The sequence below is a fragment of the Sceloporus occidentalis genome, unplaced genomic scaffold, assembly GCF_023333645.1.
Source record: "Sceloporus occidentalis isolate IW3139 unplaced genomic scaffold, rSceOcc1.0.p SCAF_4, whole genome shotgun sequence".
Classification (NCBI taxonomy): domain Eukaryota; kingdom Metazoa; phylum Chordata; class Lepidosauria; order Squamata; family Phrynosomatidae; genus Sceloporus; species Sceloporus occidentalis.
In genome coordinates this window covers 78,407,061-78,420,017 of record NW_028316984.1, presented here as the reverse complement: position 1 = coordinate 78,420,017, position 12,957 = coordinate 78,407,061, and the positions used below count along the sequence as shown (strand labels likewise).

Below are 12,957 nucleotides of genomic sequence, written 5' to 3'. Positions count from 1 at the left end.
TAAAAAGGATGTGGAGAAACTGGAGCATGTCCAAAGGAGGCCAACGAAAATGGTGAAGGGCCTGGAAACCATGGCCTATGAGGAACAACTTAGGGAGCTGGGTATGTTTAGCCTGGAGAAGAGAAGGTTAAGAGGTGATATGATAGCCTTATTTAAATATTTGAAGGGATGTCATATTGAGGAGGGAGCAAGCTTGTTTTCTGCTGCTCCAGAGACTAGGACCCGGAACAATGGATGCAAGCTACAGGAAAAGAGATTGCACCTCAACATTAGGAGGAACTTCCTGATAGTAAGGGCTGTTCAACAGTGGAACACACTCCCTCAGAGTGTAGTGGAGTCTCATTCCCTGGAGGTCTTTAAACAGAGGTTTGATGGCCATCTGTCGGGGATGCTTTGATTGAGATTTCCTGCATGGCAGGGGGTTGGACTGGATGGTTTCTTGTGGTCTCTTCCAACTCTACGAATCTATGATTCTATGACACTTCATATCTTAGGTTTGGACAATAATTCAATGGTACAGTGCATGCTTGCCACTCAGAAGTTTCTAGGCATGATCTCCTGCACTGCCAGGTAGAGCAGGGGAAGACTCCTTGCTGAAATCCTGAAGAGCTGCTTTCACTCAGGGTGAATAATAATGAGTTAGATGGATCAGTGTTCTGATTTAAGGACAGGGTGAATTGCCTTATCCTATCTGTTTTAAAGCCATTATGTTCAGTATGTTGTTTGGAGCCTGATGAATGTTTCTTAGCCTAACTCGCCCCAGAAGACTGTTGTAAAAATAAAAATGGAGCGGGGATGTATCCCACTGTATTCCCCATAGAAAGGCAGAAACCAAATTCTGCAAATTAATAACAAAAAAACATTCCTCCGAAGGAATGATATGATAGGAAAATTTTAAAGCCATGGAGGGGGGAGAAAGATTGGCAAATTGATGAATTTTGCACCCAACAGCATAATAAGATCAGAATCTTATGGGGGACATCCACTGCTGGAACCACTTCTATCAGTGAAATCAAAAGGGGGCATGATCTTTCCTCAACACTGTAGCCCTCTCTGCATCCCAAAAACCTGCTTCAGTGAGTTGGGTTTCAGGCAGCAAGTGAGCTGTAGCAGAAGGGGAGGAGGAAAACCTCTGCTGCACTGAGACTGAGCATGATGTTGGTTTTAAGGCATTCTGCTTATTGAACTCATGGAATATGTATATATTTGATCACTCTAATGGCCCAACTTAAATCTTGTAGAAACAACATGCAGTGCTATTCTTGCTGGACCACACTGTTTTGGATTGCTGGGGAGGGTGTTGAATATTAAAATGCCCCCTCACATTAAAACTCAAGTCTGGCATTAGTTTTTCTTTAATGTGCAAGGCAATTTGTCATGTGGGTGACAATTCAAATATTTAATCTTCTGAATGCAGCCTGAAGTGGTACAGTCTAGGAAGAACAGTACAACATGATGGTTTTGCATGTTTAAATTGGCCCCAATGCATGAATAACGAGAAACAAGAATCGGTGGAAAGAAGGCTGGCTTCCTTTTCTGACTTCTGCCACAATCTGTAATGACAGCATCTAGATCTGCCAATCAAGATGGGTTCAGACTATACAAGACTGGCCAGGACAACTAGAGCATCAGACAACACTGCCACAGTAAGGACTGTTTACATCTCACAATATTTTAAGAAGTACATGAAATCAACAGATTCACTTACTCACAGGATGAGTTAGTTTAAGAGGACTGGACAATGAAACTATTAACATGTGAGGATTTCCTTCTGCCATCTAAAGATGGCTGCCTTGAAAGGACCTTGGGAGACTACTAGCTATATGCCACTATGAATACGATGGATAGTAAGTTGTCTCTTGCAAGCAGGACAGAGCTAGACATTCTCTGATAAATGCTAGACATGCAATATGTAAAAATCCCAGTCACATCAGAGATCATGGGTCCTGACTGCATAGGAAATAGGGAGATGAACTTTACCTAAAGAGTATGAAGAGAGATTTTGTAGCACCTTTGAAACTAACTGAAACAAATAAGTTGGCAGCATGAGCTTTTGTTGACTTGAGCCTACTTCCTCATATGCATTTGACAAAAAGCTCATGCTGCCAACTTTTTTCCAGTTAGCCTCAAATGTGCTACATGATTTCTCTACATACTGATTGTACAGACTAACATGGCTGTATCTTTGCATTTTTACCTACAGATTTTATTGAGGGTAATTAATATTCATACTTTTTATAGTTTGTAGAATTTTGTTTCTGGCTTCCTGTGAATAATGCCATGGGATACCCTCTCCTCAGCCACCCTGTTTTTGTTTTTATTTTCATAACAACCTTCTGGGGTGGGCTAGGCTGAGAAACATACTGATGGACCCCAAATCACCCACTGAACTTCATGGAGAAATACAAATTTGAATCTGTGTCTCCCTTATCCAATTCCAGCCACTGCAGAAACCTGAAAAGGTTTTCTCCAGGCTTCCCATAATTTCTAAGGAACCCAACAAGTATAATTTCCCAGTGCTGGTAACTAACAATCCTTTTTTAACCTTAAGGAGCGAAGGAGAGAATAAAGATTAAAAATCTAAATCCTCCTTTATTCACTGAATCTCAGCCAAGTGATACAAGAGATGGCCAAGAGAAATTCTACAGGTCTTTTGCTTGCCAACTGCTACAGGTGGTGCCCCTCAACTCTGGAAATTGCCATGTTTTCCCAGAAAACCCTGCTCCCATGCTTCTCCAAGCTGCAAACCACAGCCACCTTTTGCTAACGAAAAACATTCTTCTGAAGGAAGGAGGTGACAGGAACAGTAGCTTCCTCTCCCTCCCTCTGCAAATGGAGCTGGCAGTACATCCAGGTCAACTGCCATGACCAACCGTCTGCAATGCATGAAGAGGATCGCCACTGCCTGCCAAACAATAGTTGCTTCTCTTGAAGGAGAGTATTTTTAGTACCAATAAAAATGAGAGGCTGGTGAACTGGGCAAAGAACAGGCAGGTGTTAGGTGAGACAAGGCTGAGCACCTCAGGACCAGACCAGTCCAGGGACAGAGTGCTTTTTTTAGCCCCAGCCAAAACTTTCAGCTCTGCCAGCATGAGACAAACCTTTACTAAATGGAGGTATCTGAACCCTGCTGTCCTGAGCCTATTCCCCAACCCAGAAAAGTGTAGGCAACTGGCAGAGCAATAAATTAAAAAGTCATGCCTACCTGCTTCGCTCCAAGCCAAAGAGCACAGTGGCATATGTACACCATGTACTATTAATCACAGGATTTGTATCTGGTTAACTATCATTAATTCTCCCCAACAATCTTGGCAATTGTAATTTGTGGAGAGTACCATTAGAGATCTTAAGGCATCCTTAAAAAATTATAGTTCAGGAGTGATTCAATCCATACTTTCCTTAAGGATGATCAGTTTAAGATGCTGCCAATTGCAGTCTGGTGTAGATACACTCTGAAGTAAACCCCACTAGCGAATTATTTCTGCCCTTTATTTCTAGGCCCTATACTACGCACAGCCAGACCAAAACAGCATCATTTGATTACAGGGCACCCCAAATCAGCTTCCTTATTCCCTGCACCACAGTTCCCAGCTAATATCCAAGACACCAAAGCCTACACATAGACACCTCATCTTGATCTTCTCTACCCAAATTATGTGGAGGGAACCACCTCTTCCCAGGCAGTGGTCCCAGCTGAACTGACAGCAGTTTTGACCCAGTACTTACTGACGTCAGTGGGTGGGTGCTCTCTCGCAGATGTCCACACTCCCTACTCTATCGCTCACTCAGCCTGCGCAACTACTCCAGTGACGGACACACTGGGGAGCCGCCTGTTTGTTTATCTTCCTTTTCAGCATTGCTTATTTTGATGGCACATCCTTCTGGTCCAGCCCAAGTTGACCTGTGAACCTTCTGCGTCCTGTTTGCTGAAGCTAACTGCGCAGAGACAGACAGAGATGTAGCACAGAAGTCAGGACCACAGTGTATAAAAATATTCGGGGGAAATTGCTTGGGGGATAGGCTATATTTGAATCACTTATATCTAGATGACTTACAAATGAGTGGCTAACACCAAGTTGTCTCCAGGCCATGGAACTGGCAGGCCCTCTAGCTCAAGGAGCTATTGGCAAAATTATCCTCCATAGCCCAGGCTATAAGCACTGATAAGCAGGCTGCAGCTCAAAAATCCTGGATTGACACCCACCCTTACCTGATATAGATGCATTGCATAAACCCACACAACTATTTGAAGCCTTCAAACAACACAATGCACATCAGCAGGTATTTGCCCTTTAACCTGAGTCTTGCATAGCTTTCCTCCATCAGGAAGTTCTTCCACTGTCCTGCTACTAGAGATATAAATTCTCTACATCATTGAAGTCGGGGGGGGGGGGGAGCACAGAAAATTTCAGGAAAAAATTAAAAAATGAAATATTAGCCTTGTTTACATATCAAAAGTCACTTTGTTGCTTTAGGAACATGAAATGAACCATACAAAGCATGATTTAGCATAACATCATGATGTCTGATATATTAACAGTACAATTTAATCAGACAAATTGATTATTTTTTTTAAATGTTACCAATGAACTGTGAGAAGAACTTGGGAAACTCTGGTTTTGCCAGTTTGAGGAGGATGCAAAAAAAGAGAGAGAAGAAACCATCAAGCTAAGTAAAACAGGAAAAAAATTATTTTGCCTCCACTAGTTCTCCATAGGGTGAAGCTAACACACTCATTCCCATAAAAAGAACTGAGAAAAGGAAAGCAAGACTAGAAATTGTAGTGATCTGTTACTGTACATAGCCTTACACAAGGGTCTTTTACCTTACATAATTTTTAAAAATTATTTTGCAACAATAAAAATGGGAATACCTTGTTTAAACATTTTATTCATCAGCCTAAAAGAAATTATCCCATGATCCACTTTTCCCCAATGTTCAACATGGTTCCCCTTTCTCCAAGCTTTGACATCACTACCTAATACTTGTGTAAGTCTACACAGGTATTATTAAAACTAAATCTCAGATACTCTCCTCATTCTCTTTTGAACTTCCTAGAGTCCAGGAAGCTCCCTCTTTCTTTATGTAATCTTTCACGTGCATGAAAGCTCATTCTTAGTCACACTGCCTTTTGAAGGGCAATTATACCCCCAGATTCTAAGGTGCTCCTAAACTTTCTTTCTGTTCTCAAACTGTCTTTGATTTGTCATATCCCCAGCTATCAGAAGCTCATCACTGCCTAGCAATCTAGCACTGAACTACTGATCTTCAGTTCTTTAGCACAGTTTGCCCGCTACTTGTGCAAGTCATTCTTAGAACATATCTGCTTTCAGAAATGTCAGCGGCTTTGTGACAAAAGCTTAGCTCAGGTTGAGAATTTAGTGATCTGCAGTCTTAATGTCTATACTTCTGTATAGGAAGATGCTTGATACTAAGTCAAACTGCCCATTTACCTCACTAGAACACTGACTGGTAATGGCTCTCCAGAGCTATGGGCAAGAAGCATTCCCTGGAGAGAATGTGAATTAGACCTAGGATCCGTTTTGCATGTAAAGCATGTGCTCAGTCACTAAGCTACAGCTATGGGAAGCAGGTTACTCAGCTGTCATAGGCCAAATCATTTGTTCATAGGGATATGCAAATAATTTATCTAAGAGTTACATTCTACATAATGCTGTCCATTTTGTGATCCATGCAGCCTACTATGTAGGCAGCAAAAACATGAGATACAAAACCATGGTTGAATCATATCATACATGTTTAGTGGCCTGTGCTCAACCTGGTAGGTCACAAGCTGTTGCACAGGCCTTGCCTAGATGCAGAACTAAGCAGTATCATGGACATTTTCTGAAAGCAGTTCCTAACATTATTAACAAAAATGTGTGAGGGCTGCTAGAATCTGAACATAGCCTAAAAGCACAGCACTGAAGAACAACAACCTTCAACATCACTAATGTCCGCCTAACTAATATGCTGGCATTCACCTGGACCACATGTCTTGGTTATTTTAACTAAAAACAGAAGAGGAAGGAAAACAAGAAATACAGAGATAAGAAGGGTGGGTGGGGGCATAATTATTACCAGGAAGAAAAATGCCAAATGACACAAGAGAATGAAGGGAAGACCTGCCACAGAGTACGGTCCATAAAAACAATAAGGAGTGTTCTGGATTCCTGCTCTGGCTGCTGAACAGTTTTAACATCTACTTTATCAAGAACAGAAAAGATGATAAAGGCACGACGATTTTATAGCACCAGGGATCCAGAAGCTTCAATATTAGCACTGGTAGGTAAGAGGGGAAACACTTTGCAAATGCTTTATCTGTTATGCAGAGACTATTAATCAGGGCAAACCTCTAACTTGATCCGTTTGACACCAATTTAACTGCCATAACTTACCCCCCAAAATCTTAGGCATTACAATTTGTTGCTGGTGCTAAGAATTCTTAGAGATCCTAGTTCTCCTTCATACAACTAGAGCCCCTATGATTCCCTGGGGACAGAGAATATCTAGCCATTGTTTTACCTCATACATCTTCAGGAGAAATATGTCTTAAATTAGTTCTCACTAATGCTAATCCAAAATCCATGACACACAATCATACATTATGTTAATCCAGCACCACACAACAATGGTACATTAACCGTTCCTTCATAGCATGACTCTAGAACAGTGTAGAAAGACACTATCACACAAGCTTATGTTAAAGTAACTGCACCTCTAAACATTAATATAAACAAAGCCCCCTTTAGTGCAACCACACCCATACTCATCCACATACTGTATAACCACAAGTCATAATAACTACAGTACTGGCATTATTGCACAGGACAAAAGAGAACCAACTGAAACAAAAAACAAACAAACTCAGAGAACCTTGCACTGCACTCTACACAGTGAGAGCTCACAATAGCACATGAAACTATAACATTCCAAATTATTTGCAAGAGGCCTTATCCTAAAAAATGAAGACTGAATGAAACATTCTCCTACCTGATTCTGAAATGTCTGCAGAAAAGATTCTTCCTTAAAAGGTTCTGTTTTGAGACGTTCTGCAAGAGAAGCATGAAGGAGAGTGGAGTGAGAAGCCTTCCTTCTAGCAAGGTGTGCAAGCCTTTGTGTGCCACCTTCTTGTTCAGTCCCTATAACACAGTGATTCCCAAACTTTGGTCCTTCAGATGTTTTGGATTTCAGATCCCAGAAGGCCCAGCCAGCTTGGTCACCAGTCAGGAGGTCTGAGAGCTGAGAGCTGAAGTCCAAAATATCTGGAGGACCAAGTTTTTGGAATCAATGCTATAACATTATGCCTCCCCTGTGGCAAGATGGCTCAAGAACTCCCATCTAAACACACAGAAGATTAATCAACCTTCTCAGCCCTCATGCCCATGGGGATTTAGATCACAGTCCTAGAATGGGCAAGGGGTGACTCCCTTGGAGTACACATTGATACAACTGAATTTGTTAGTAAGAACAACAGCATGTTTGATGCTGCACATATGGTCTCCAACCAAATAGTTCTGAACTAAAGGGTCCAGGTTGGGGATCATTCACAGATCAAACTCCAGCCTATAGGTTAGAGAAGAGGAACATGTGGGCATCCACTGTTATTTAGATTGCAGCTCCCCTCAGCCTTAGGCAGCATAGCCAATAGTAAGAGATGCTGGGAGTTACAGTCTAACAACTTCTTAAAACACTCACTTTTGTTCCTGTAATCAGAGACAGTCTATATCCCAGGACATATAAAAACAGGATGTACTGAAGGATCGTGTCATGTAATTCACAACAATTAGATATCTAAGAACAGAGCACTTTACTCTGGTTGCTGGAAACCGGCACTGGAAACCAGCACTCTATAGAAAAACTGAGGCCAACTCTTTATCTCTTCCAATCTGAGGAAGCAGAACTCCCTTCTGGGTAGAAAGGAACAATTTACTGTGCGGTGGTTTTTCTACCCCAGATAGCTTGTCATTTTAGACTAATGGAGAATCAAGGCATGACAAGTTATACATATATAAGTTTAATAAATGCAATGCATCCAACTATGGAAAGTCATACTTCCACAAAACTATGTGCATGTGTGAATGCAAACATGGATCAATCAGGTCAGGCCTTGACTCAGAGGGAAGGATCATGCTTCTAAACAATCATCTAAAAAGGAAAGTGGAATCTCAGGCCACCTGTACAAAATAAGTTTCAAGCAGAAAGTCTGAGTCAGAAACCTGGCCAGAAAGATATAATCATGGTAATGTATGAGCTCCATCACCCAAGGAGACTTTCTGCTGTGCTTTCTGCAACTGGACTTATTTATCTCGGATTGGCCTTTTTAGTCATCTACGCGCTTGTAGAAAGTGCAGGATGAGTCCATCCTGAATCTTTGTTCGCGAAGAAAAGCCAGAGAGAGAGAGAGAGATGAGCTGCAAACAACCTTATTCAGGCCCAAGGTTTCCAAAGTGGCTCGCTGTTTCCTCTCTGAAAACAATGAGTGGCCTCAAATAGAAACTTGGAACACAGCAAAAGCCCCTTCCACAGGTGGCAGCTACAATATCTCTAGGTTGAACAATGACTGACAACAGTGGCTAGCAACTGCTTGGAGGAACTGGGCAAGGGCCATACTTTACCAAGGAAGAAACCCTGGGACACTTCCTAGCCATTAGAAACTGTGGTCAGGGAAAGGAGGAATTCAGCAAGACGTGACAATATGCTGTGTGGTTAGGCAGATGAAAGTATGAGACTGCTGCCCTGTGTTTCAAGAATTAATCCATGATCCACAACTTGGAAATGCTGTTGTACTACTACTACAACAGAAGTTGGTGAATTCTGTTAGTTTCACTCCAAAAAGGAATTGTTCCAAGTTCTGCCCTATCTAAGCAACTTCACCAATCCATATCTATAAATAAATATTTATTATTATTATATTTATTATATTATCTAGCCTGGATCCTTCTGTTCTCTGACTGTAACAAGTAGGAATGACATTTAGATCCAGCAGGTAGGCTCATGCGTTTGGCTGCAATTTTATGGTGTGGCAAAGGAAATGAGACAGGACCCCCAATTGCTTTCTGAACTTCCACACAAGAGAAAGAGCAAGAAGCACTGGCTCAGCTCCATGGGTTGGAGCCAAATACTCAAAGGAAAGGAAAGAACCCTTTGGCTAGGCCCCAAGTACTTCAGCTACTGGTCAGTGTCCAGCACTTTCCACTCCAGAAGCAATTGACCCCAACACGTCTGGTTAACTAGTCTGCAGCAACTGTGTAAAAAACCCAGATTAGACTGGCTGAGGGCCAGTTGCACACTCAGGGCCAGGCTTCAGGAAGGAAAGAAGGAAGCTTGTGTCCTGAAGCACCTCACCTCTGCTGAGAACAGCCCCGCTTTCTCGATAATCTTCAATCTCTGCATCCTTCTGGTATAGCAACGATGCCAGCTCCCGCGCTTGACACTGCAACACCAAGCTCATTGCCATCAAGGGCCGCACAAGGTGTTGAGACATCTGTCATAAGGTACAGAAAGGAAGACAAGAATCAACTATCAGTAATAGCAGTGGGCCTGGCACTAGTACTTAAACTGACCTCAAAGATATCAAAAGTGCCACGGAAGTCACACATTGCCTTCAATCCAGCACCTTCAAACAGGCAGTGCTGTAAAACCTGGCAAAGGCATAAAGCAGGCAGGAAGAAGCATCTTTCTCATGTGCCATATCCCCACTTGGGATGCTGCCTGGTGTAAAGCTACTGTTCAGAGCAGTCTAGGAACTTACTATTTTTGTCATCTGCCAGCAGAGGGCTCTACAACACAACGGTCAGCACAGACTTGTTTTTTAAAAGGTTAGCACCAGGTTGCAGGTTCCTCCTACAACAAATAAAGGTATGGTCTTTCCTGTCCTAGCACTTCCAAGATGTTGATTGAGAAAGGATAGTATAAGTAAGCCAGAAAAACACTAAAATCAAAGGTAAAACTGTGCTGTCAAAAGCTGACTACATGAGGGTCTCCTCTATGCACTCCCAAGCTTCACATACAAATTGTAGACTAAGGGAGTTGCAAAATACTTCCGCTGATTCTGGAATTATAGCTAGCCCTGACTCAAATTCAACAAAAGAAAGATAATCCACCTTCACTGAAAGCAAACAAACTCAGAAATTGATCAAAACACTGGCCATACACCAGGGGTAGGCAACCTTTTTAAGCCGGGGGCCGGGTTGCTGTCCCTCAGACTACTGGGGGGCCGAAGCCAAAAAAAATAAAATTAAATGATTTAAAAAAAATTGAATAAATAAATAAACCAGGACAAATGTAGGACAACATTTTCAAATGGTGGACACTTTTTTAAAAAAAAGTGGACTTGCAAAAAAATTTGCTGATTTTTTTTTTAAAAATGTTATTATAAATGCATGTTTCTGATGCGTCTATAGACAATTCCCCCCCTTGCCCCTGCATGCGAGAGGCCAAAGGCCCCGGCGGCAATCGGCGGCAGGACTGGGCTGGGGCCAGTCCCAAGGCCTCGCTGGGCCGCATCCAGCCCGCGGGCCGCAGGTTGCCTACCCCTGCCATACACAGTGTGCTGCAAACATTTGGGTTCAGTTTTCTTCAGCACAGTACCTTCCAGATGTGTTTAGCCTACACCTGTCATCATATCTAGAAAGCATGCTATCTGTAGATTATGGAAGCTGTACTTCAACTACAGATGTGAAGGACCACTTCAACTGCTGTGGCTCCATGCTATGAAATTCTGGGATTCATAGTTCTGCGAGATATTTAGCCTTCTCTGTCAAAGAGCTCTGGTACCACAACAAACTACCATTCCCAGAATTCCACAGCATTGAGCCAGTTAAAGTGGTGTCAAACTGAATTATTTCTGCAGTGCAGGTGCAGCCCTAGGTACTATGAAACTGTGGCGGGCTACAGACGGGCAGGGGAAGACGTCTTGGAGGTGTATTCTGCTGAATGCGGAGCCTCCAGACCGCCCGCCCCGGGGGCGTGCTTCAGGTGTTGGGGCTTCCACACGGGGGGCAGTGAAGACGCCTCACCTGGGTCCGTTTCGGACCCGTAGCTTCTATACCGCCGCCTCGGAGGACGCCGCAAAGAAAGGGGCAGCTTCCGCACGGGCGGCCCAAACCGCGGCTTTTTTTTTTCTTTTGCCGCATGAGAAGTGCGCAGCTGCGGCAGTCTAGCACCAGCCGGCAATTTCCCTTTTGCCGGCTGCGGAATGCGCATGTGCACATTTAAAGCGCCCAGGCCCCTTTAAACTTTTTTCCCCGCCCTGCCCAAGAACAAAGGTGGCCTCCTGCCAGCTGGTGATCAGCTGGTGTTGGCATCCTTGCCCGCTTGCGCATTGCGAGTGCCACCACTGGCATCATGGATGCCTCCTCTCCTTTGTTCCCTGTGGTCTTCCTGAAGCTGCAATCCACAGCCACAGCTGTCGCCGGTGCCACCGCCGTCTTCTCCGCCTCCTCCGCCTCCTCCGCCCCCTCCGCCCCCTCCGGCCCCTGCGCCTCCATTGCTGCTGCAATGGAGGTCCCATCATCCACCACCATAACAGCTGTAGACTTGGATGACAGCAGCAGTGATGATGATGATGACACAGAACAGCGCACGGCAGTGGCTGCCATAGCACTTCATCAGGCTACTGTTGGCAGTGCCATGGCCCTGGCCAGAGTGGCACGCCTCCGCCGATGCTGGAAGGTCCCTGCATCCCAAGACTTGTGGGACAACTTTGTGTCAACCATATGGTCTGATGAGCAATGGAGGCATTTCTTCCAAATGCCCCGTGCCCTCTTCCACAGGCTAGTGGGCATCCTGCGCCCAGAACTGGAGAAGGCAGACACAGTGATGAGGAAAGCCATCCCGGTGGAGAAGAGAGTGGCCATTGGGGTCTTTTCACTGGCACACAAGTCCAGCTACATTGTGACGGGGGCGCTGTTTGGGACTGGCGTTGCCACCGTGGGGGAGATCGTGGTGGAGTTTGCCCTGGCCATGGAGAAGCTTCTGCTGTCACGGACCGTGTACCTGGGGAACGCACGTGAGGTAGGGACAGCCAGACCACCTTCCCTTTAATCTTTGGCAGCTCTGTGATATTCTGTGTCAAGTGTCACCCCCTCACTGTACATTTGCTGTTCTTGCTATGGTGCAGTTGCGCACGTGTAAAAGAGTTGTCATCTCAATTCCTCTCTTTCTCTCCCTTCCTTTCCCCCACAGATTATGGATGCCTTTGGTCGGCGCGGCTTCCCACAAGTGGTTGGCCTCATGGACGGGTGCCACTGCCTGATCATACCACCCTTGGGGCTGAGGAATGCCTATTTCAACAGAAGGGGCTCCTATTCTGTCATCCTGCAAGGGACATGTGACCACACAGGAAGGTTCGTGGACGTGGAGCTCAGATGGCATGGATCAGCCCACGATGCCAGGGTGGCACGGAATTCTCTCATCTACGAGGCCATGGAGGCTGGCATCTATGTGCAAGGGAACCCCAGCATCAACATCAGAGGCCAGCAGATCGGGCCCCTGATACTGGCTGACTGTGCCTACCCCATTCGGAAGTGGCTCATGACACCGTTTAAGACCCCCCACACTCCCAAACAGAAGCTCTTCAACAAGAAGTTGAATCGCGTGAGGGGGGCCGTGGAGAGATCGTTTGGCAGATTGAAGGCGAGATGGCGCTGTCTCACTGCCCCACTGCTGGTGGCAGAGGAGAACGTGGTGCCCATCCTGGCATCATGTGTCATTCTGCACAACATCTGTGAGACCAAGGGCAGGGTCCTGGATGAGGGCATGCGATATAGGCGCCGTTTTGTGCTGCCCACCCTGGGAGCAATCATGGCGGATGAAGAGGATGCCAAGAAGGCAGCAGGGGAGGCTGTGAGGAATGCCCTGGCAGATTTTTTTCTGACAAGGAGAATCTGAAGAATGGCTCCTGTGCCATCATCTGTGATGTCAGAGTGCAATGTTCTGTAATAGCATAAGCAC

General features: G+C 44.7%; 1 protein-coding gene across 3 annotated transcripts in view; it reads right to left on the bottom strand.

Moving 5' to 3' along the window:
• LOC149314043 (non-homologous end-joining factor 1-like) overlaps positions 1 to 12,957 on the bottom strand; it is a 164,224-nt gene that overhangs the window by 127,266 nt on the left and 24,001 nt on the right. For all 3 annotated transcript variants that reach the window (XM_089523359.1, XM_089523360.1, XM_089523358.1), the window contains 2 exons: positions 9,349 to 9,487; positions 6,994 to 7,052 (listed from right to left, as the gene is read on the bottom strand). In XM_089523359.1, coding sequence (XP_089379485.1) covers positions 6,994 to 7,052; positions 9,349 to 9,487 — 198 coding nt within the window. The remainder of the gene's footprint in view (positions 1 to 6,993; positions 7,053 to 9,348; positions 9,488 to 12,957) is intronic.